Genomic DNA, 25,095 nt, shown 5'->3' with positions numbered 1-25,095 from the left:
GTGGTGAGAGTGAACATCTTTGCCTTGTTCCTGATCTTAGGGGAAAGGCAGTCAATCTTCCTCCTTAATGCATGATCTTAGATGCATGGATTTTGTAGTTGCCCATTATCAGGGCAAACTAGTTTGTTGAGAGTTTTGTTTTTTGTTTGTTTGTTTGTTTGTTTGTTTTTAAAGATTTATTTATTTGAGAGAGAGAGAGAGCGCACAAGCAGGGGGAGAGGGAGAAGCAGACTCCCCGCTGACCTGGAGATCATGACCTGAGCTGAAAGTAGATGCCTAACCATCTGAGCCACCCAGGTACCCCCAATTGTTGAGAGGTTTTAATCTTAAATGGGTATTGGAGGTTGTCAAATGCTTTTTCTTCATCTTTTGAGAAGATCATGTTCTTGTTTTTTATTAATAATACATTAATTGATTTTTCAGATGTTAAACCAGTCTGGCATTCTTAGAATAAATCCTACTTGGTCATGATGTATAATCCTTTTTATTTGTTGTGGAATTTCAGATTGCTGGTATTTTGTACAGGAGTTTTGTCTTTGCATTCATGAGGGTAGGGTTTGTAGTTTTTTTGTGATGCCTGTCAGGGTGTTCCTGGCCTCATAAAATGATTGGTGAAGTGTTCTTTTTTCCACTGTTTTCTGGAAGAGTTTGTGAAGGTTTGATACATTTTTCTCTTTAAATATTTGGTAGAGTTCACTAGTGAAGCCACTTGGGCTGTAAAGCTAGTCACAGGGCTATACCCAGCTTTCCTCTGTGGGAAGCTCTTGTAGAAATTCTTTTTTAAAATTTTTTTTTTAAAGATTTAATTTATTTATTTGACAGAGAGAGATCACAAGTAGACAGAGAGGCAGGCAGAGAGAGAGAGAGGGTAGCAGGCTCCCTGCTGAGCAGAGAGCCCGATGCGGGACTCGATCCCAGGACCCTGAGATCATGACATGAGCTGAAGGCAGTGGCTTAACCCACTGAGCCACCCAGGCGCCCCTCTTGTAGAAATTCTTACAGATATATTCAGATTATTTGTTATCTGCTTAAGTTAATTTTGGTGCTTTGTATCTTTTTAGGAGTTTTTCCATTCCATTATCTACACTGTCTAAACTTTTTCAAAGTATTTCCTTGGAATCCTTTGATTTCTGTAAGGTCAGTAATGATAACCTTCCCTCTTTTATTTCTGATTTTAGGAATTTGTGTTTTATTTTGTTGATCTTTTCAAAAGATCAACTTTGGTTTTATTTCTTTCTTTCTTGTGTTTTTCTTTTTTTTAAAATTTTTTCTACTTCACCATTATTTTCTTTCTTCTACTTATTTTGGGTTTAGTTTAGTCTTAAGACCATTACCTTTTAAACAACAAGGTCAGTCCAGTGTAATTCACAAGAAACTATTTAACTACCAAAAAATGCAGCAATAGTAATCTTCATGGATGTCATTTTGTTAGATATTTTGCAAGCTGTTTAACTAGTTGATGTTAAAGTAGAAGTAATCTTTTTATCAGGTAGGACTCTCAGTCTTATTAGCACATACATTAAGTTGATTTTGTCTTCATTCCAGTGAAATGTACATTGAATTAATTCATAGTACCTTTGTAGTACACTGTTTAAACATTAGCACAGACCCAGTCTTAGGCCTAGTTTCTTTGATCTGGTTAAGAATATCTTTGCTCCTAGCAGCAGCTCTTTCTGCTCAGGGGTCTTGTTCTCAAGCTTTAATAAAACTGCCTTTTGGCACATGCGCACACACACACACACACACACACACAATCTTTGCTCCTCCTAAATAACAAAATTCAACCAAATAATTAAGATCTAATTGGCTTTATGAAATGATCTATGAATCAGCAGCATCCCATTTAGCAAATAGAGAGGCAATCCAAGGAATTGTGCAAAATGGAAGGTTCTTTTCCTTTGTTTTAAAAATTTTGTTTATTTATTTGGCAGAGACAGTGAAAGAGGGAATATAAGCAGGGGAGTGGGCGGAGGGAGAAGCAGGCTTCCTGCCAAGCATGGAGCCTGATGCAGGGCTCCATCCCAGGACCCTGGGATCATGACCTGAGCCCAAGGCAGCTGGTTAAGGACTGAGCCACCGAGGTGCCCAGCAAAATGGAAGCTTTTTATAGAAGGAGGGCAAAGGCAGGAAAGTTATTAGCAAAAGAAAAGGACTGTTCTAGGCCAGGCCTTTTCTAGGGAGAAAAGCCAGGGGTTTTATGCAGATGACCTCATCTTTCTTTGGGGGATGGGGAAGGGCATACTCATTGGCATTGATTGAAAAATTCCTGACTGACCAGATAAGACTACATTTCTGAGGGAGTTTGAAACTACAGTTAAATTATGTATAAAACACCAATTTTGGAATTTGGTCAAAGTGACACTAATTTGGGCCACCTTTTTTTTTTTTTTTTAAACAGTACGAAATCTCACTGTGTCTTAAAAACAAAGATTTGTTGTTTCTCTTTCATACCACATGTTTATCATGTATTGGCAAGGCTCTTGGCTCTTTAGTTACTCAGAGGACCCAGGCTGATAGAGTAGCCGATATTTCAGATGTTTTTGGTCTCAGTGCCAGAGGGAGAAGGAACTCTGGAATATCTTACCTGTCAGTTAAAATTCTCTTTCCTGATGGTAAGAGCTTACTTTCTCTCACAACTCATTGTCTAGAACTAGTCACAGGGCTGTACCCAGACACATGGGGTCCCAAGTGCTCTAAGAAGGAAGAGCAGGAATTCCTGGGTGTAAACACTGAAGACTACTGTACCATTCTAGACCGGGTCAGTACCAGTGGATTGTCTGATTAGGTGCTTACAGGGTTTCCTGGCTTAAGTTCTTTAGACTGTTTCTGTACAGCAATCTGTGATTTTTCTAATCATCAGTCTGATGATATCACTGTCTTTAGGCTGATCATCATTGCTTTTCAGATGAAGCCCGTCTTTTCCTGCTGTCTATATGCCCTACCTGATCTGGTCTCCATCACCTTTTATACCCATAGCTCACTGTTTTTCTTATACTCTGTCCTAGTGATACTTTCCTGTAGCTCCTTTAACATGCTTTACTCCCTTTTACCTGTTGACTTTTGCCCACATTATGTCCTCTTCCTGGAATATTCTTTCTTAGCTCCTTCCCTCTTTCCTTTGGTTAACTCCTGTTCCTCTTTTAGATTGCAGCTTAAGTCATATTATTTCTACTGTCCTATTTGAATTCAGTGCTTAGCCTTTGATTCCCAAAGCACTCATTATTTTTGACAAAGCTGTGTCATAGTAATTGCATGATTACTTGTTTGCCATCGTAACCCAATCTGTCACACATAGAGGCACTCAATACATATTTGTGGAATGGTTAAATACATTACAGCATAAGGTAGGAAAAGTTAGTAGTGCCCATTATCAAGAAATTTAGCAATTAAAGATATGTATGCTTCCCATTTGTGGCAAGGACTCCAGAGTTTGTGGTTTATGAAAATGTGGTTTTAACGGTGCTCAGAATATCTCCTGGTTACCAAAGTACTTTGCACACCAGTTTTTGCAAGTCCTTTGAAATTTGGTTACATTATTTGCGTTTATTTCTAAGGATAGAAAGAGAAAACATTTTGTGGAAAAGTGATTCCAAACTGACAGGGTTCTCTAAGTTGAAAATGACAGATAAGTATTTTTCTTTTTAAGATTTATCAGAGAGAGAAAGAGAGAGGGAGAGCTGGGGGAGGAGCAGAGGGAGAGAATCTTTTAAGGAGACTCCCTGCAGAGCCCCCCCCCGTGGGGCTCCATCCAGACCCATGAGATCACGACCTGAGCAGAAATGGAAGAGTCAGACGCCCAACCGACTAAGCCACTCATGTGCCCCCAGATGTGTATTTTTCATTTCCTGTATCAAATATTTTCTCTTTCCTTAATTGTACCTTAATTTTCAGTAGTTTCTTAATAAGCTAAGTTGATTTATCATATTTAAAAGTGTTATTTCCATTTTTTGTTGTTATTTTTGAGTAATGCTTTTAAAAATCTCTTTGTATCTTGAGCTTTTTCCTTTTGAACGAATTTGTCAGGGTGAATTTCCAGGAATGTTATTTCTTGCTAAGTGCAGTTGTGGTGGTTAAGAGCGTGCTTAGGTTTGCTCATGGGTCCTGGCAAAACAGTGTTTGGGCAATGAAATACAATATCTGTATAGCTCTTGTAATTCTAAGAAATAAAACTACAGTGTTTCTTAATAGGTGTTATATGGTCCTGTTTTTCACCTTCTTTGGGGGTTAGTCTTTTCAGCATTGGGTATCTTAGCCCTTGAGAAGATGGATATAGCAGCAAAATGAAAGAATAAACTCAGGAAATACAACTTAGACGGTATGCTAGTAAGTTTTAGTTTGAAAATAGCCTGGCCGTTGTTAAACCATGTGTTTCTTATTAAATGGTAAGGCAGTTTTATGAAAATTTTATGCAAGTACACTTGTGATCTTTCTATTTTGAGACTTTTTCCCACACTAATCCCTAAATAAAACTTAAGTCTTTAAAAAATGTATAAGTTGTCCTCAGTAACCTAGAATATACTTCTTTTTAATAAGTAGGGATTTTATGTATAAGTGGAATTATTTACTTTGGACTTAGTTAAACATTTTTATTACCCAACCACATGGAGGGAAGTTTATTTTTTAGTCCACATGGTTTGTGTAGATCAGGGTTATTTGATCTTGCTGATGTTTTCTGGCTTACCTTTTGTTGCTTAATATTGAAATCTGGGAATCTTTTACCCAGTTTTTGAATTATCATTTTAAATAGATTGGTAACTTACACTTGTGAAGTTTTACTGTACATTTAATGAAAGGGATACACACACACAAAGTGCATATTTGACTTGTTTTTCCCTTCTTTTAGAAATCTTTTAATCACTCAGAGTCAATTTTCATAATAACAGTTGGCCTCAGAAAATTTTCCTTTTTTCTCAGTAGTTGAAGGCTGTTTTCAGAGATTTTGTTCATCTTAGTAGAGTGCTAGACCACTTCAATTTCACGTTTTCTGATGTTGTCCATCATACTTCTAAGAGGGTTAGGTTCACTTTTCAAGTCTTTCACAGTTTTGTTTTTTACACAGCAGCAACAGTCAAGCACTTCATAAAGGAAAGCCAACACCACTAAAGATACCACTGTAAATATAAATAAAAGCAGAATGACAAAGCAGGCAGTGTTCCAGTTATCATGAAAAGGGTAAATTTTTTGAACTTGAAAACCAAGGTATTGATAAACAGATGTAGTGGTTTCATTCCAGAGGCTGGAGGTCAGGGAGGCCATTCTTAGGGATTCTACTTGTATTGCTCTTTTGAATCTGCAAAAAGGTAAAAAATGAATATATGTAACCAAATTCTAAAGATTAGCCAATTTAAGTCTTAGTACTAATATTTGATGGTAAATTTTTGTAGGTAACATGAGTCATCTTATTTTCTGCCAGAATTAAATGCCCAAATGATATTTTTGAATTTTTTCTGTATTTTATGGCCATATACTCTGTAAACTGTATTGCATATTTATGTGTGTCATTTGCTGGACAAATATGTTTAAGATTTCTATATAGAGGTTAATTGTTAATAGAAGTGGAAAAAAAGAAGCTGAATTGGTTTAAAATTTGACTAAAGCAGTGGTCAGTGTGATCTGTTAACTACAAAAAATTGTATTTTAACGTGGTGATCTTCAAACTGCCTCCTGAAGAGCTTTTCTCATTCATTACCTGTGTGGCTCCTTCTCAGCTTGTTGGCTCAGTGTATCTCTCTCTCCTATTTCCAGTCTTTTAAACTTCAAGGAGACCTGAATCAGAAAATAGTGGCTGAGTGAAAAATATTAAAAGAAAGAAAAGCTAAATAATGGCAGTTTCAGAATAAAGATAATAAAATTTTAGGTTCAAGTTGCCTAAGAAGAGACCTTAATCTTAGGATTTCTTTTTGTTGTGTATCTGATAGTGTTAACGGTTTCATATAGCCAGTCAATGCATAGACATGAATATTTTAAACAGTATCCCAGATGTATTGATTAATAAATTATTATTCTATTTCACAAAATTAACCAGTGAATTAAAGTTCTAGTATCCTTTTTTTTTTTTTTAATTTTATTTATTTGTCAGAAATTAGAAGCATGGAGAGCTGCAGGCAGAACAGGCAGAGCAGGCAGAGCAGGTAGAGGGAGAAGCAGGCTCCCTGCTGAGCAAGGAGCCTAATGCAGGGCTTGATCCTAGGACTCTGGGATCATGACCCGAGATGAAGGCAGATGCTTAACCAACTGAGCCACCCAGGCATCCCAGAGTTTTAGTATCTTACATTAAGTTTTGCTCTTGTTGACTTGATACTTGTTAGACCTTACATGGCACCAGAAGGATTGAAGATCTTATTACCTTGATCCTTCAGAAGTGTCCTTTAAAATTATTTTAAGAAATTATAAAATGCTTTTATACTAAGAAAATTTTGGAAATAAGAGGAAAAAATTCCACTTTGTTAATTCATTCACTATTGTAGTTTGCTTTATTTTATTAAAGAAATGACTTAGTTTGCATGATTTTTCTTTACTACATAGTTGTAAGTAGATTTTCATTCATTCTTATAAACAGATGTTTATTGATTACCTACTGTGTACCAAATAGTTTTCTAAGTGCTGGAGATACTTGTGTGTGTGAGTACGTTTCTTTCTTTCTTTTTTTTTTTTTTAATATTTTATTTATTTAATTGACTGAAAGGAACAGCGAGAGAGAGGGAACACAGCAGGGGGAGTGGGAGAGGGAGAAGCAGGTTTCCCTCAGAGTGGGCAGCCCAATGCAGGGCTCGATCCCAGGACCCTGGAACCATGACCCGAGCCAAAGGCAGACGTCTGACTGACTGAGCCATCCAGGTGCCCTGTCAATAAATAAATCTTTAAAAAAAGAAAAGTATGATGAACCCCTGTATGCTCATAATATAGCTTCAATTATCACTTCATCAATACCCATTTGCTTCCACCTGTAGACTATTTTGGAGGAAACTGTAGACATCATCACTTCATCTACACATATTCAGTGTATATCCCTTAAAAGGTGAGGATTCTGTTTTTAAACATAACCACATTATCATTTTCACACCAAAAAAAGATGAAAAAGTGACTTTAAAAAACCCAACTCTGTAACTTTAAAAAACCCAAAGCCATCATTTGTTTTCTTTATAAATGTAATTTTAAAACTTTGACATTAATAAGTTAATATTTTCTAAGGTTTTTGTTTGTTTTTATCTATTTTTAAGTAAAGTCTGTGCCCAGCATGGGGCTTGAGTTCACAATCCCGAGATCTGGGTCACATGCTTACTGACTAAGCCACCTAGGCACCCACATGTTACTGTTTTTATCTTAGATCACATTTGCTTGGCAATAGCTTCACCTCTCTGGATGGACTTGGTTTCTTCTTTTGTGTATTTTGAAGGTTAAATCAATGATCTGAGGTCAGAAGTAAAGGCTTAAATTTATTTGTTCTTTTTGGATTTAAGAATCCTTCAGCTTCATGGTTTGTGGTGATCCTTCATCTTGAAACAAGGGACAACAGACTAATGGACAATAATTGAATCAGTTGCTTTTATTAGTTTGGGGACTTACAAAAATACATTGTCTGCAATGCCAGTGTATGAGGAACTTCCCAGTATATTACAGTATTTTCAAACTATCTGGGGACCCTGCTTTTTAGAGTTACCCTCTTTTATCCCTTAAGTTTTTCTTTTCCTTAGTGCATTCTTAAGGAAAATGGGGCTGCTATGTTGCACACCTACAGGGAACACTATTCATACTGTACTGTAAGGTGCCATTCACATAGAATACGCTGTAGATGTTGCACCTTGGAGTCTAATGTGGATATCCTGATAGGCCACTCCTGCCAATTTCTGCAGTATTGCTGTTTCTGATTCTAATCACCATGCATATAAGTAGTCAAGTAACCCATAGAAACTGACTCAAATGGAGAGAATATTAATCCTTTTTCACCTAGTCTTCACAATAGCATAGTGATGGCTGTGTACACACACACACAAATGCCTAAAAAATATGTAGTTTTGGAACTCCTTTAAAATTTTTAATATGACTACAATGTGGTATTCCTGGGAGGGGTAGCACACATTGTTAGTTATTTTTTACTTAAGTGTGAATAAGTTTCAGGTCTTTTCGAAAAAACAGCATATAGAGGAGGAGAGGAAGAATAGGATCTTGAAGAAATAGAGAACAGTGCCATTTATTGTATGGGTAGATAAAGAGCAGGGGAAGAATCACTGGAGGATCTATCTGATTTTACCTGGGCTAACCTAGGACATCTTCAGCATTGATGCAAATATTCCTTAGACTCTCTGTCTGTTCAGGCCTTTCAGGTTGATTCCTTTGTTGTTTCCTTTTATTAAGTAATCTCTACACCCAGTATGAGGCTTGAAGTCTTAAGCCTGAGATCAAGAATCACATGCCATGTGCCTGACTGAGCCAGCCAGGTGCCCCAGGTTGGTTACTTTTTAAAATCTGGGAATTTCTTTCCACATTATGTCCCTGAAATTAGTTTAATATAGGGGAACCTGGGTGGCTCAGTGGGTTGAGCATCCAGCTCTTGGGTTCAGCTGAGGCTCAGGTCATGATACCCATTTGTGAGAATGAGCCCCGAGTGGGGGGCTCTGCGCTCAGTGGAGAGTCTGCTTGGGATTCATTCTTTCTCTCTCTCTCTCTCTCTCTCTTTCTCTGTCTCCCAAGTAAATAAATCTTAAAAAAAAATTAGTTTAATATACCTTTTTTTTTTCCTTAAAGATTTTATTTATTTATTTGACAGAGATCACAAGCAGGCAGAGAGGCAGGCAGAGAGAGAGAGAGGAGGAAGCAGGCTCCCTTTTGAGCAGAGAGCCCGATGCAGGGCTCTCTCCCAGGACCCTGGGATCATGACCTGAGCCGAAGGCAGAGGCTTTAACCCACTGAGCCACCCAGGCACCCCAGTTTAATGTACCTTATTAATTAATGTTAACTTAAAATGTCATTTCATTATAGAGTTCAGAAATTTTATAGTCATTCTCCTTTTTTACATTCTAATAATCTTAAATAAAAATGAAAAGCTTCACTAATAATCCTGTCTCCCTAACATATCAAACTTTTGTTTCTTTTCTTCTCGAAATTGACTGTATAAATCTGTAACTCATACCTGGTTGAAATTATACTGAAGTTATTACTTGGTATTTTAACTCTTTATGAGTAGGGATTTCTTTTGTATTGACTTTAAAACTGAGGAGAGGTTGTAAAGACTAATAAAAGTTTCTATTTCAAAATGAAATTTTAGGGGCGCTGGGGTGGCTCAGTGGGTTAAGCCTCTGCCTGCAGCTCAGGTCCTGATCTCAGGGTCTTGGGATCGAGCCCCGCATCGGACTCTCTGCTCAGTGGGGAGACTGCTTCTCCCTCTCTCTCTGCCTGCCTCTCTGCCTATTTGTGATCTCTGTCTGTCAAATAAATAAATAAAATCTTTTTTAAAAAAATGAAATTTTAGAATTACTGGAAAGTTGGTTTAAGGGATAATAAATATTCTATTTATTTTTGAGGTACAAGTGAACTGCTTAAAATTTTTGACATTATATTCTATTTCTCAAAGGAGATTTATTTGTGAGAGAGAGTGAGAGTGCACACACGCGCATGCGTGCAATTGTCAGATATGGGAGGTACAGAGGGAGAAAGAATCCCAAGTAGACTCCCCACCGACCAGGGAGCCAACTTGGGGCTTGATCCCATGACCCTGAGCTGAATGAAATTCAGGAGTCAATGTTCAACCCACTGAGCCTCCTAGGTGTCCCCATATTTTATTTATTTTTGAGGTACATGTGAACTGTTTAAAATTTTTTCAAGCCCTCTCATGCATCTCCCCCCACCAAAGTAGAGGGAGGAAAGGAAGGGATAAGGTGGGGCAGGCAGACAGCACAAACCAAATTCAGGTATTTGAAGTTAACTTGATCATGATCTGTTCTTCTTGTTAAAATTAGTATATCCATACAATTGATAATTGTGTGTGAATGAGGTAACTGTGGTGATACTGAAAGATTTCTAGGATCTGTTAAGTCAGAAAGACCAAGATGTAGGACAGTATGTATAAGAGAGGGGGAAGTAATATGCATTTTTATTTGCTTGATTCTGCACAAAAGTTTTGGAAGGAGTTATGTAAGAAATTAGTAACAATGATTGCCTGTGTGGTTGGTTGGAGAGTAGAGCTGGGAAACAGAGATCTGTGTGAGATTTCACAAGGTACATCTTGTAATAATTTCAGTTTTTGAACCACTTGAATATAGTCCTTACCTAAAGCCCTAACTAATATACTTTAAAAGTATTTCTTGTCTTTGGTTTTATGTATCTGTTGCGTTACATTGTGTTATATATCTGTGTTTTCTATCTATTTGATACACTTACTGAGTTTTTTGGATTACTTCTTAAAAAAAAGAATCAGTAAACTCTCATTTTGATTAGAAGTGTCTAAGCAGGGGCGCCTGGGTGGCTTAGTGGATTAAGCTGCTGCCTTCGGCTCAGGTCATGATCTCAGTGTCCTGGGATCGAGCCCCGCATCGGGCTCTTTGCTCAGCGGGAGCCTGCTTCTCTCTCTCTCTCTCTGCCTGACTCTCTGCCGACTTGTGATCTCTCTGTCAAATAAATAAATAAAATCTTAAAAAAAAAAAAAAAAAAAAAGAAGTGTCTAAGCAGTTTAAGGAAGAGTATACCCGTGTTGTAAATGATGATAATTTATGTTGTAAATGATGACAGTTTGCCTCTTAAGTGAGTGTATTGATAACTGATGAGCAACTCAAAACATTCAATCTTTAGTTAGCTTCTGGGCATATCTGAAAAAAGTAAACCATGAAATACAGAGTCATTTTGTACCTTAAATTTAATGTAGTTCATTCTTTTTAAGTACAGTAGAGCTCTAGCAATTTTTTGTGCTAAATTTAGAGTAAAATCTAAAACTTACTTTAATGGAGTAGACATAATTAGACATGCAGAAAGATGGTATTATTAGGATTCTCTCATATTCTAAGACTGTTTTTGGAATTAAAATACACATTGTATCAAGTACCTGCTATAAACATGCTTTATGAAAAATAAGACTAAGTGGTAAAAAAAAAAATCATTTGTATACTTTATTTGGATCCCCACCCCTTTAAAATTTCATTACAGAAATGGGGAGAGTTAAAATAAATACCATATTTTTGTTTGTTTTTATATATTCTCTTCACCTATTTTTCCTCCTATGTTCAGAAGATCCTAGTGAAATAATTATGGGGATAGGACTTCAAACTGTTCTGGAACCTTGAATTGTCGGATCAGAACAAGATTATGCTTTTGCTCTAATTATGGTAAAAGCTCTTGAGTTGAATTCTGTAGCATCTTTAAACATATAACTTTGAAATATGATCCGTTAATAATATTGGCATTTAAATATAGAGCGCTCACCCAGCCCTGGAGCTCTCTGAGATAGGCCATGTGTCTAGTCAGTTTGGTGAAAGAGCAGTAACCCTACATCTCTGCTAACTATAAATACATTACCAGCAAATGTGAGCTGGTTATAGTGCTAATAATAGGGGGGGGGGCAGCGCTCTTTCTGTTTACAGTTTACCTGAAATTTTAGTTACAAATTAACTGTTTTATTTGACAAGATGTGTTTATTTATCTGAGACTTCCTTTGGCTCCCATATACTTTGTACAGCAAGCAGGAATATTTTCTAGGTAATTAACCCCATTGTTCTGAACCTGGAGAAATTTAATTTCTTCTTACAGCAACCTTTAGGTTTTGTAATGAATGGTTTACTCATGCTGACTGAATGCTGAATAAGAAATAGAAGGAATAAAAATTATGAAAATAGTCTTTTAAAATTTAAATAGGTTTATTAGCAAAGAAAAGGCAGAAGTTTGATCTTTAGGTCGGTATGTGTGGGTAATATCCTGGAACTCTGGCATTTACTAAATAATGATATTTTTCATGCTCGACTATTATAAAATTAGAAATTTGGTCAGTATTTCTAATTTTTAGTAGACATGAATAATTACTCTGGGCCATCAAAGTAATCTTATTACCTACCCTTGAAAGGTACCATACTTCCTCCCTTACCAGTTCTTCTTAAAACATATTTTTATTTTTTATGTAGTTTATCAGAAAGACTTGCTCTCTGTTTCTTTTGAGGAATCAGTTGAAGAATAATTTCAACATTATATTGAGATATGGTTATGAATATTTTGTGGCATATAAAAAGTGAAAGGCTGTTTAAGAAGGTTATTATTTAATAATAGAATGACTTGTGTATTACAGTAATAAAGATTTTAAAATTTAACCATAAATAATATGGTTTTAACTAAAATAAATAATATGGTTTTAACTAAAATAACTATTTTAGTTAAAATGTTAGGGAAGTCTGAAGCTCTACAAATGATCTCTTTGGCTGTAGTATAATGCAGCCTATTTAATGATATCTTTACGGTCTTATTATTTTTATGTAAAAATCACAATCCTTACAGTTTCTTGGCATTCACTGCATCTACACTCAAAGTCAAATGAACAGTTTTAAACTATTTTCTCATATTTGTTAAAATATAACAAACTTTCCCGTAAGTAACCGCTTTTTACCAACCAATACAATTTGCACATACAGTCAGAAAGCTTTAGTCCAGGATTCGCTTTGAGTCTAGATTTTTCTTTAAGAAAAATCCTTTGTTAAGGCAACCAAACTGCTGAAATGAAATAACTCAGAAAAAATAAATTCGCAAGTAACCACTTAACATTAAATGTTTATCGTTTACTCTAAGGTCTGGATATAGATCAGGTTCATAGAAAATCTCATGAATTTTCCATAAGGCACAGATGGTAAGGGTGCTTATCAAATAGCACAAGGCAGTCTTCACATTTTCATAATAAAATCCTACCAAGCAGTGAAATGAATACATTGCTTTTTTTGGCCTTTCGTAGGAACAAAGCTTTCTGCTTAGCTTTTATAGTAAAATATTTTTATATTTCATCATAAGGACATGTATTACTAAATGAAAGAGATCGTATAAACCTACCTCTTGTCTGAAGGCTGCTGTTGAAGCGATGGTATCGTCTGTTTGTAATGCAGTCCAGTGCACATCCAAGATGGAGCTGTGCTTCTATTGGTTGAACCACAATGCAGCTGACAGTTTCCTCTTCGTTCATTTGCATTAAGTCCTGCCACCCCTAAGTGTAAATCATTCATAAACTTGAATAGAGCTGTCTGGGATATAAACTGTCACCTCTTTTTCTTGCCTTATTTTCTTTGTCCTTAAGCTAAATTTCTGCAGGGGAATTTGAGTTAGTAACAAACTGATGATTCCTTAGTGTTTAACCATAAAATTTCGGATCCTTCAGAGAGTATTTCTCTGCTGGAGCTAAAAAGAAATGTTGAGAGAGGTAGTAACCTAGGAAACAAACAGCCCAGGTTTACCAGCTTGATATTTCCTCTAGGAAGTGGGCATGAAATCTCATAAATGATATTTTCTTTTCATACTTGTGTTATATATAAATTTTGTCATCTGGAAGTGATTATTTCCATGTGGTGGTTTGAATTAGGAGAAATTCTAAGGGAAAAGAAAGGTTTTCAGCTCTACTAGTTGGGAGAGGGTTAGTTTTGGTAGGTATACCACCGATATTAAAAAAGCAGTCTGTGAAATTTGAATGGTAAAAATGGAATAGAAGGCACAGCATAGGGAATATAGTTAATGATATTGTAATAGTGTTTTATGGTGACAGCAGCTACACTTGTGGTGAGCATAGCATAATCTATAGAGAAGTTCAGTGACTATGTTGTACACCTGAAACTAATGTAGCATTGTTTGTCAGCTGTATTCAACAACAACAACAAAAATTTTTTTTAAAGATTATTTATTTTATTTATTTGACAGACAGAGATCATGAGTAGGCAGAGAGAGAGAGAGAGAGGAGGAAGCAGGCTCCCCACTGAGCAGAGAGCCTGATGCGGGGTTGATCGCAGGACCCTGAGATCATGACCTGAGCCGAAGGCAGAGGCTTTAACGCGCTGAGCCACCCAGGCACTCCTAAATTTTAATTTCTTTCAAAATTTATTTATTTACTTTAGAGAGACTGAAAGCATCAGTGAGAAGGACAGAAGGCGAAGGAGAGATGATGTCAGGTAGACTCTACATGAAGCCTGAGACAGGGCTCGATCCCTGATCCTGAGATCATGACCTGGGTCCAACCAAGGATCAGCACTCAACTGACTGTTGCACTCAGGCACCCCTCAAAAAAATTTTTTTTAAATGGCCAAAGAATCTTCAACTGTGAATGTTTGAAGATCGAATGTTTTTATTTAAGGTGTATTATTTAGAGTTGTGTGTGGTCCAGGCATAACAGAATCAAGGTTTTAAATAATGGAGTGGGTGTGCCTGGGTGGCTCAGTCATTAGGCGCCTGCCTCTGGCTCAGGTCATGGTCTCAGGGTCCTGGGATCAAGCCCAGCATCAGGCTCCCTGCGTGCTTGGCGGGGAGCCTGTTTTTCCCTCTCCCACTTCCTCTCCTTGTGTTTCCTCTCTCGCTGTAATAAATAAAATCTTTAAAAATAAATAAATACATAAATAAATAATGGAGTGGCTATTATAGCAACAGCAGACTGAGTAAATGCTTGCTGTGCAAACTTTGTTTTATAATTTACATTTAAAAAAAGATTTTATTTATTTATTTGACAGAGAACACAAGTAGGCAGAGAGGCAGGCAGAGGTGAGAGGGGGAAGCAGGCTCCCTGCTGAGCAGAGAACCCAATGTGGGGTTCCCTCCCCTGACCCTGGGATCATGACCTGAGCCGAAGCCAGAGGCCTGGGTGGCTCAGTGGGTTAAAGCCTCTGCTTTATTTTTTTAAAAGATTTTATTTATTAAAGGTAGAAGTGGGGCGGTAGTGAAGAATCTGAAGCAGACTCCACACTGAGTGCAGAGCCTGATGTGGGGATCAATCCCACAACCCTGGGATTGTGACCTGAGCCAAAATTAGGAGTCAGACACTAAACTAACTGAGCCACCCAGGTGTCACCACATTATTTTCTAAAATTACAGATAAATTAGCATATTCGTTTCTAGGACCGTAAAGGGATATATAAAAATACTCTTACTGTCTTCATTCATTCAGCTAATATTTACTGTTTACTTTGCTTGTCATTGAGCTGAATGTTCAGGACTCCGTGATACATAAAAGTGCATGTAGTTCATGATTGGGCACTTGTAGAGTGCCTGTCCTTAGCATGGTGTTTTTGGCTTTTCGTGGTGTTCCCAGTTAGTTTATATAGGATAAACTTAATATCTTATCAAAGTTAAATAAGAAAACATATCTGCATTTATGAATTTTTATACTCTGAGAAAATAATACCCAGTTTCAAATGGTATAGTCTATATTAAAGACTAGTTAATGATTCTTTTTTTTTAATATTTTATTTATTTATTTGACAGAGATCACAAGTAGGCAGAGAGGCAGGCAGAGAGAGGGGAAAGCAGCCTCCCTGCTGAGCAGAGAGCCGGATGCGGGGTTCAATCCCAGGACCCTGAGATCATGACCCGAGCCTAAGGCAGAGGCTTTAACCCACTGAGCCACCCAGACGCCCCTAGTTAATGATTCTTTTTTTTTTTTTTAAGATTTTATTTATTTATTTGTCAGAGAGAGAGAGCGAGCGAGCACAGGCAGACAGAATGGCAGACAGAGGCAGAGAGAGAAGCAGGCTCCCCACCAAGCAAGGAGCCCGATGTGGGACTCGATCCCAGGACGCTGGGATCATGACCTGAGCTGAAGGCAGCTGCTCAACCAACTGAGCCACCCAGGCGTCCCCTAGTTAATGATTCTTAAACAAGGCAGTATCACTGAATTTGAATCTGCATTCTTCTGCTTAGTACTCTTACTTTTCTTATGTTTAAAAGGGGACAATACCGCCTAAATGGGAGTTTTTAGGAGGGATTAAATGAGAAAGTCAAATATTTAGCATGCCCTGTGGCAAATAATAAGTGTTCATTAAATGTTACTTTTATTGTTAAAGTGCTCTGAACACCTTGGGAAAATGAACCATGTAGGTAGTATTTCATAATTGGAATAATGAATGTGAAAGCATACCTGTAAGGCATCCATGATACCACTTTTGGAAACAGGATATAAAGTGCCAATTAAGTTGTTGTCAAATGATGACAGTAATATTTTTAAAGGAAAATTACATATCAAGCCTCATTTTAGTCTCAAAAAGTATATTTAATAGAGTCTTTTCACAAACTAATCTCAGAGAAGTATTATGTTGCCATCTAAAAACTATTCTTGGCTCTCTGACAATTGTTACATTTGACTTGCATTGTTCTAATGAATTCCTTTTTTTTTTTTTTTTTTTTTTTAATTATTACCACCAAGCTGGTGCCAGAGATACCCCTGCCCCACCTTGTATTTAACATCTTCCTTTGTGGATTAGCAGCCACAAGAGAACGTAATATATCTGAATTGATGGTTTGTTAATAGAATGTGTACTTCTGAATTGTTTTTCTAGTAATTATGAGGTTTTTTTTTAACTGTTCCTACTTATGACTAATGGAATAGGCTTGTGATTCATAGTAGCATTAGGGTTTCTGCCTACAAAATGCAACAGAATGATACAAGTTCTGAAATAAATTGTCGTCAGTACAGATTGCTCCTTGTTTCATGCTGTCGCCCTTTTTAAAGCATCCATGTTTATGCAGTGTCATTGCCTATGAATTTTTTCCTTTTTTAAAATATTTTCCCCTAATTAATCTTGAAGTTTAGTTATGGTATCATTTCTTTTACTAATCCCCATTAGTTCCCATTTGTTTTAAGTTGAGAGGCAGAAATTGATGTAATAGGTGGTAAGTGGAACTTTTTATCTCTTGGAAGTAATTCACTCATTTCTCATGGTATTAAGTCTGTTAGAAAAGCTCTTCGCATCAGTTTGAGATTTGTGTTGTCCTCTTGTTTAAAAAGCCATGCTTCTAATCTTGGGGATAAATCTAATCATAATTAAGGGAACAGTGAGACAAAGGTACTTATGGAACAAATGTATTTTACTTTTTTTTAAGTAGGCTCCCTGTCCAATGTGGGACTTGAACTCAGGAACCCTGAGATGAAGTCGGATACTGCACCAACTGAGCCACCCCAAACACCCCAGAAAAAATGTATTTTAATGCTTGTGAATTCTTAATACTTTGTACCTAGCTTGGTGGGAAAATTAATACGCTTATTATATACTCATAAATTTTAATTTATACCAAAGTTTTACAGGGTAGAATTCACTAGATAGAAAAATGCAAAACAAATATTTTACTAGAGTTAAAAATCATCTTAGTTGCTTAAAAGTCAAAATTAAATCTATTATGAAAATGTTATAATTATTTTTGAACCTCGTTTCCAGATCATAGCAATGGATCATTTAACTTGAAAGCTCTATCAGGAAGCTCTGGATATAAGTTTGGTGTTCTTGCTAAGATTGTGAATTACATGAAGGTAAGTACTTTTCTCAACACGCATCCTATTTGAGTTTTTGGCAGAGGAAGAGGATTGGGGTTTCAGAAGTGAATTTGTATGTACATGTCAAAATTTATCAAATTTTGGGGCACCTGGGTGGCTCAGTGGGTTAAGTCGCTGCCTTCGGCTCTGGTCATGATCTCGGGGTGCTGGGATCGAGTCCCGCATCGGGCTCTCTGCTCAGCGGGGAGCCTGCTTCCCTCTGTCTCTATCTGCCTGCCTCTCCATCTACTTGTGATTTCTCTCTGTCAAATAAATAAATAAATAAAATCTTTAAAAAAAAATTTATCAAATTTCTTGTTTCAGTATGTGAGGTATGCTGTATTCCTATTATATCTCAGTATAACTAAAAAAAAAGTAATGCTCCAAGCCTCTTACATTATATCAGATTAGTACTGCAGTGAGTCACCTAAGTATTTAATTTATATTAATTCAAGTATCCAATTTAAGCCTACCATTTCACTTATAAATTATGCCCAGGCAGTAGATACAATCACTTCTTAATTACTCAATACTTGCTGTCAAAACCACTAGGAAGAGGTGAACAATTTGCAGGTTATTTCCACTGAGGTGAAAAGTGAAAACTACATAGTTGAGACTTACGGTGGTGATGGTTTTTCTGCATCTTTTGGAGGAGAAAATAGAGAATTACTGAGGGTCTTAGGAAAACAACGATTTACAGAAGACCTTAGAATTTAAGATATGATGGAAGATTTACTATTTTTTGAAGTAAGTTTTGAAGTTTTGATGATACGGCATTTTGGCTTTACCAGAGACTGAATCCTAACTTATTAAAGTGAAATTTCATTTGTTACTAAATGGCTAAACTATTTCAGATTTGCCCCCTTCCTCTGCCACAGTCATTCTTGTTTAGTTACTGGTTGTATCTCTTGAAAAAAGTAAAAGTACTATATGTGTTACTTCACATTTCCGCTACAGATTGCTTAAAATGTAAGTCAAGTTTTTATGTTAGGGCTTTTAGAGACTTAATGTCTGACTGGGTCTGAAATCTGTAGTCTGTATTTGATTTGTGGTAGAAATCTATTAGTTCATAATTTCCCATTATCAAATAATACATTTGACACATATTCCCTATTCATTCATTCCATCCACCCATTCCCCCATGGTGATAAACAATAATTAAAACCTACTGTATGCTGTTTATAGCACTGTTGCTGGGACTACTTGGAAAAAAGTATTCCCCCGTGGCGGTTAGTCTGTTGAGGGAGATTGACATTCAAATGTCATGTTACTGCTACTCTGCTAATGCAGTCTTCACTAATCTAGATGATCCGTAACTTTCATAACTTTCTTTAGGACTGTGACCTCCAATTTTTGTGCTCAGTTATTTCCTGAAACAATTTTGAGAAATTATGTATCTCTCTGCACATATTTAAATTGACAATTAGTTTTTCAGCAAAAGTTGAAATAGTAACAAAGAATGGAATTTCTGACATATCATAATATTTCAACAGAATACCTCTTTTACATTTCTCTAGGGGGATCTAAATCTCATTATTAGTTAAAAATATAAACACTCTGGGGGACGCGTAGGTGGTTCAGCCGTTAAGTGTCTGCCTTTGGCTCAGGTCATGATCCCAGGGTCCTGGGATTGAGCCCCATGTCGGGCTCTCTGCTCAGCAGGGAGTTTCCTCCCTCTCCCATTCCTCCCTGCTTGTGCTTTCTCACTCTCTCTCTCAAATAAATAAAGATCTTTAAAAAAAAAAAAAAGACTCTCTTTCCCTCCCTCCCTCCCCCCACGTGCGTGCACTCTCTCTCTAGAATAAATAAATCTTTAAAAAAAAATTGTAAAAACAAACATATGGTTGGAAATTTTAATTATTTTCCTTTTGAACTTGTAAGTCTGTTCTGTTACTCCCACTGCATTTTAGCCTAATGTTGTGTATTTTTATGCTTGAAATATGTGTGTGTATGTATACACATATATATATATTTTTTATTTTAAAGATTTTATTTATTTATTTGACAGAGACACAGAGAGAGAGAGGGAGCACAAACAGGGGAAGGGGCAGAGGGAGAAGCAGGCTTCCTGCTGAGCAGGGAACCCGATGTGGGCCTCCATCGCAGGACCCTGGGATCATGACCTGACCCGAAGGCAGATGCTTAACGACTGAGCCACCCAGGCACCCGAAATATGTATATTTTTAAGGATTTTATTTGTTTATTTGATAGAGTATGTGCACAAGCAAGAGGAAGGAGTAGAGGGAGATTAGGACCCCATGATCATGACCTGAGCTGAAGGCAGTCACTTAATTGACTGAGCCACACAGGCGCCCTCATGCTTGAAAATACTTCAGTCATCATCTGTCATACTTTTTGCCGCAATAGTATATATGTTAGAAATGTTTTTCTTGTGACCATAAGTTCTAAATACTATCACAACTATTATTGTTAGCACACAGTTGATTAGAATAACTCATGTATATTAAAATATTGATAAAATTCACTTTGTATATAATACTCAACAGAGTTCCATTTTTATTCATTTTTTTAAAAATATTGATTATTTTGAGAGAGAGTACATGAGCAGGGGGAGGGACAGAGGGAGAGACTCTTCCAGCTTACTCTCTACCAAGCACAGAGCCCTACATGAGGCTGATCCTATGAACCATGAGATCATGATCTAAGCTGAAACCAAGAGTTGAACACTTAACTGACTGAGCCACCAAGGCTCCCCTCTATGATTTTTTCTTTTTTTTTTTTTAATATTTTATTTTATTTATTTGTCAGAGAGAGAGGGAGAGAGAGCGAGCACAGGCGGACAGAATGGCAGACAGAGGCAGAGGGAGAAGCAGGCTCCCTACCAAGCAAGGAGCCTGATGTGGGACTCGATCCCAGGACGCTGGGATCATGACCTGAGCTGAAGGCAGTGGCTTAACCCACTGAGCCACCCAGGCGTCCCTCTATGATTTTTTCTTAAAAGATTTATTTTTCATTTTATATTTTTTATTCTTATTTTTCAAAGATTTTATTTACTTATTTGACAGAAAGCGAGAGATCACAAGCAAGGGGAACAGCAGAGGGAGAGGGAGAAGCAGGCTCCCCGGCTAAGCAGGAAGCCTTGATGCAGGTCTTGATCCCAGGACCCTGGGATCATGACCCGAGCTGAAGGCAGATGCCCAATGGACTGAGGCACCCAGGCACCCCTATTTATTTATTTTAGAGAAAGTACGTGAGCAGGGAGAAGAATCTCAAGATTCTCAGGAGAGAGAATCTCAAGCAGACTCCTACTGAGCACAAAGGCTGGCACGGGATTTGATATTAAGATCTTGAGACCATGACCTGAACTGCCGTCAAGAGTTGGAAGCTTAAGTGACTGAGCCACCCACTTTTGTATGATTTCTGTGTTCCTGTCTTTGGGTCATTTTCCTGTTAGGTTTTTGGGGCCAATAAAATATTAGGAAGACGAGCTCTTGGGTTATGAATTGAAAATACTTTTTCTCAGTTTATCATTTGATTTACAGAGCTACAAGTTTGAACCTGATTCTGATTTTACAGTCCATTCTCCTCATCACTATTGTATTGCCTCAGATAATACATGTTCTCCATTTCTGAAAGATTAACTTACTTGTATTTATTACTTATGCATCTAGCATTTTAAAACTATCTCCTAATTAGTTTCTTCCCTCAATAGACACGGCATCAGCGAGGAGATACGCATCCTCTCACTTTAGAAGAAATTTTGGATGAAACACAACATTTAGATATAGGACTCAAGCAGAAACAATGGCTAATGACTGAGGTAAGAATAGCCTTAAAGTGGAGTTAAAAAAATTAGTTAGTTACCATGAGATATTTGCTATGTAACTAAGGTTTTTAATCTGACCATTATTTTTACTTAAAAGAACTGGTATAGATTCTTTGTTTTTAACATGCATATTTTTTGAGGTGGTTTGATTTGTTGGTTTTCTTAAAAACTTATGTATCTATTTAAAATGGCAAAGACTTTTAGCACAAAAATTATAAAAAATTCAGTTATTATACCAGTTTCATTTAAGTTTTTACAGAATAATTGATACTTTTTAAATTGCTAAATTTAGAATTGTTTTTATACATGTTTTTGAACATTTAAATCATGAGGTAATGTAGGGATAGTGAGATATTTGTTGTACTCATACTACTATTATGACTTGATGGTGATGTTACTGTCTCCGACAGATTTCTTGGAAAACTAATCCTTACACTGTGTATATACACACATCATTGGAGGAAAAGAAACCCACAGTAATCACTGACCCTGCTAATTTGGAAATGAATAGCATTTAAGAAAATTCACACATTTCCATCTTTTCTATTTAAGTATGAAATGACAATTAAGAAGAATATATTCTGTGACCAGTGTTGTAGTCTAAAGAGCAAATGTAAAATTCCTAAATCTAATTCAGTAATTTATTATACTGAGCAAAATATTGTTCTTGATTTTTAGAATATAAAATCAACAGATTATTAGTAACATTATAGCACATCATCTTAATGATATATAGTCATAAAAATCCTGTTGTATTACCTAATCTTCAAATTTCATAGACTACCAACATTAGTTAAAAATGACTTTTTTACTATTCTGTTCTCCCTCCTTTCTTCTATGTTCTTTTCTTTCTCCTTTTCCAGGGTCAGGCTGGCAGCTGCAGAAGAAAATAAATAGGGTAGCTCTTCCTCGAAGAGCTTTCCTTCTAGTAGTAGCTGTACAGAACTGACTAGGAATATAATTATATTCAATAAATCCTGCATTCCTACTCAGTTTCATTCTCAAGCTGCCACTATAGGTAAATTTCTTATATGCACTAGTGGTGCTTTTCAGTTCCTTCCACACCTGTTGGTGATACCAGGTGGGGCAGGTATATACCTGCCAGGGTTATATTCATCCCAGGGTTATGTTTCACACAAAATGCCAATATGTGATAAACTATACTTTGAGGGTGGGATAAGTTCACTTTGTCTATTAATGTTAATTAGCATTTATTCTTTTCTATCTTTTATTTTCAAAAGAATGTGGGTGCAGTTTCAGTCGTGATAAAATGGTTTTACTCATCTAAAGAATTAGCGCAATAATAAAAAGTTTCTTTTATAAAAAGTGAGCAACTTGCTGATCTCTACCTATTGGTTTTTGGATCTTCGATGTCTAGTATTTTAGATCTGCTAATTGATATTCACAAGATAACTTATTTATGGTTGTATTTGGTATCAATATTTTTAAAATAATTAGTAGAATTTAAGAACATGTATATGTTTCCTTTTGTTAATATATCCAAATTGTGTCACTGTTACAGGCATTAGTCAATAATCCCAAAATTGAAGTAATAGATGGGAAGTATGCCTTCAAGCCCAAATACAACTTGAAAGATAAGAAAGCCCTCCTTAGGCTGTTAGATAAGCATGACCAGCGAGGCTTAGGAGGAATTCTTTTAGAAGACATAGAGGAAGGACTCCCCAATTCTCAGAAAGCTGTCAAGGTAACCTCTCTTTTCTTTCTATACCTTAGTATAATTTGAATTAATAATGTCTTGTTTTAAGAAAACAGGTAATGTAACTTTTTATTTTTATAGCTTCCTTTATATATACTTGGGGTTGCAGTGAGCCAGTCGAAGATTTGAAATTTGGGTCCTATTCTACAGAGCAGGGCAGAGCGCCACCATATTTGTGTAAATTTGACATCTCCTTTTTGTTTTGTTTTGGGTATGATTGTGTCTTCAGAATAGTTCTGCAAAGTTTTTCTCAAAGACATCTCAAAAGTTTTTCTCAGAAGTTATGTTTGTAGACAAGAGCTACTTCAACAATTCTTGTAGACACTGCTAACCTGAGGAACCAGAGGTATTAAACACGAAAGCATTGACTAATAACCTTGCTGTTTTAATTCCTAAAAGTCTATTACAGAAAGCCATACGGATAACATTTCCAGTTTAAAGTTGGAACTCAGTTGGAAAGGCTGCTAGTCTCTGTTCTGCACAGTTGCTAATGATTAATGCTAGTTGTTGATGTTTCATTTGTCTTGCTACCTCTGGAGTAAAACTTGCTCCTTTCTCTCCTGTACTTGTTGGTAATTAAGTGACACGTGTTATTTTACAAGTCATTGAGACTCTTTTAATTAATTTATTTATTTATTAGGTTTTTTTTGGTTTTGTTTTGATCTATTGTCAAGTTAGTGGACTTCTCTTCTTTACCTCTAATTTGTTGTGAATTCCCATTGGTGAATTTTTTATTTTAGAGATAGTATTTTTCAGTTCTGGACTTTCCGTTCTTTATGTCTTCTGTTTCTTTGCTGATTTTTTTTTTTTTTCATTCATTATAAGCCTTTTTTTCCAGTACATTTTTGAGTAAAATTTCTTGCAACTGCTTTAAAATCTTCCTATTCTAATTTAACAGTTGGGTCATTTTGGGGGCTGGTCTGTGCTTTGTTTCTCGAGTATGGGTCATGTTTCCTGCTTCTTTGTATGTCTAATAAATTTCTGTTGAGTCTTAAATTTTGTGAATTATATGTGTAATAAAGACTCAAGATTCTGTTACATTCCTCCAGAGTGTTTTTGTTGGTTTTTGTGTATAAATGGGCAGTTATCTTGGCTAGACTCAAACTCTAACCTTTGTCTTTTTTGCAGTGGGTGGCAAATAATACATCTTTTTTGTTCTTTGAACTCTTTTGGAAAATATCCAGAGTTTGTAGTAAGTTTTCTATTAAAAAAAAAGTTACCTTAGGAGGGACTTGGCCATTTCCCGAAGCAGAGCCCTCTTCAGATTTGAAATAGGATTTATTTTTAAGGTATGTATGGAATGGCTACTCCTCAGGTGGTTTTTTTTTTAGTTAAATTTTTAACAAATTGTAGTAAAAACTGTCACATGAGGTAGAGTTTGACATATTAAGCATGTCTAAGAGTACAGGTCATTAGTGTAAAATATGTTCACAGTTGTACAAGAGATAATCCAGAACTTCTACATTTTGTAAAGCTGAAACTTAGTCCACTAAACAGCTTTCCTTATCCCACTTCTCCAGTCCCTAGCAGGCAACATTCTTTTTGTGAATTTGGCTTGTCTAAGTAACTCAGACAAGTAGAATTCTACATTGTTTTGTGATTGTCGTATTTCACTTAGCATGGTATCCATCCTCAAGGTTACTCCATGTTGCAGCTTGTATCAAGATTTCCTTCCTTTTTAAGGCTGATAGTACGGCATTGACCAGTTTGCTTATCCATTTGGTTGCTTCCATTATTTTGCTGTTGGGAATAATGCTACTATTAACTTGTTCGTAAAAAATTTCTCTTCAAGACTTTTCTTTTGATTTTTTTAATCTATTTTTCAAGAATATTTATTATTTATTTATTTTAGAGAGAGTGTGCACACAAGTGGGAGGAGGGAAAGGGACAAGTAGACTCCATGCCGATTGTGGAGCCTGAAGTGTGGGCCAGATCTCATGACCCTGAGATCTCAACCTCAGTTGAAATCAAGACGCAGTTCCTTAACTGAGCCACCCATGTGCCACTCTGCTTTCCATTTAGAGTATGTAACCAGAAGTAGAATTGCTGGATAATATGGTAATTCTGTTTTTAGTTTTTTGAGGAACCACCATATTTTCCACAGTGGGTTTACCATTTTATATTCTTGCC

General features: G+C 36.4%; 2 protein-coding genes across 2 annotated transcripts in view; one reads left to right on the top strand and one right to left on the bottom strand.

Annotated features, from left to right (window-relative positions):
- The window catches only part of GTF2E2 (general transcription factor IIE subunit 2), a 65,631-nt gene that overhangs the window by 13,240 nt on the left and 27,296 nt on the right, over positions 1-25,095 (top strand). The window contains exons 3-5 of the mRNA XM_082715659.1: positions 17,367-17,458; positions 21,135-21,242; positions 22,771-22,953. Coding sequence (XP_082571785.1) covers positions 17,367-17,458; positions 21,135-21,242; positions 22,771-22,953 — 383 coding nt within the window. The remainder of the gene's footprint in view (positions 1-17,366; positions 17,459-21,134; positions 21,243-22,770; positions 22,954-25,095) is intronic.
- SMIM18 (small integral membrane protein 18) lies at positions 4,766-13,051 on the bottom strand. The gene is made up of 3 exons (XM_082715660.1): positions 13,015-13,051; positions 5,690-5,785; positions 4,766-5,290 (listed from the first exon to the last, which is right to left on the bottom strand). Exon 3 carries the CDS (start codon positions 5,254-5,256, stop codon positions 4,960-4,962), a length of 297 nt encoding a protein of 98 aa, XP_082571786.1. The 5' UTR covers positions 5,257-5,290; positions 5,690-5,785; positions 13,015-13,051; the 3' UTR covers positions 4,766-4,959.

This window comes from Mustela nivalis (assembly GCF_964662115.1).
Source record: "Mustela nivalis genome assembly, chromosome: 20".
In the NCBI taxonomy this organism is placed as follows: domain Eukaryota; kingdom Metazoa; phylum Chordata; class Mammalia; order Carnivora; family Mustelidae; genus Mustela; species Mustela nivalis.
This window is presented reverse-complemented; position numbering and strand designations above follow the sequence as displayed.

Bases quoted from the DNA above. Each gene is read 5' to 3' on its own strand.
- SMIM18 (XM_082715660.1), bottom strand. From the start codon at position 5,256: ATGGCCTCCCTGACCTCCAGCCTCTGGAATGAAACCACTACATCTGTT.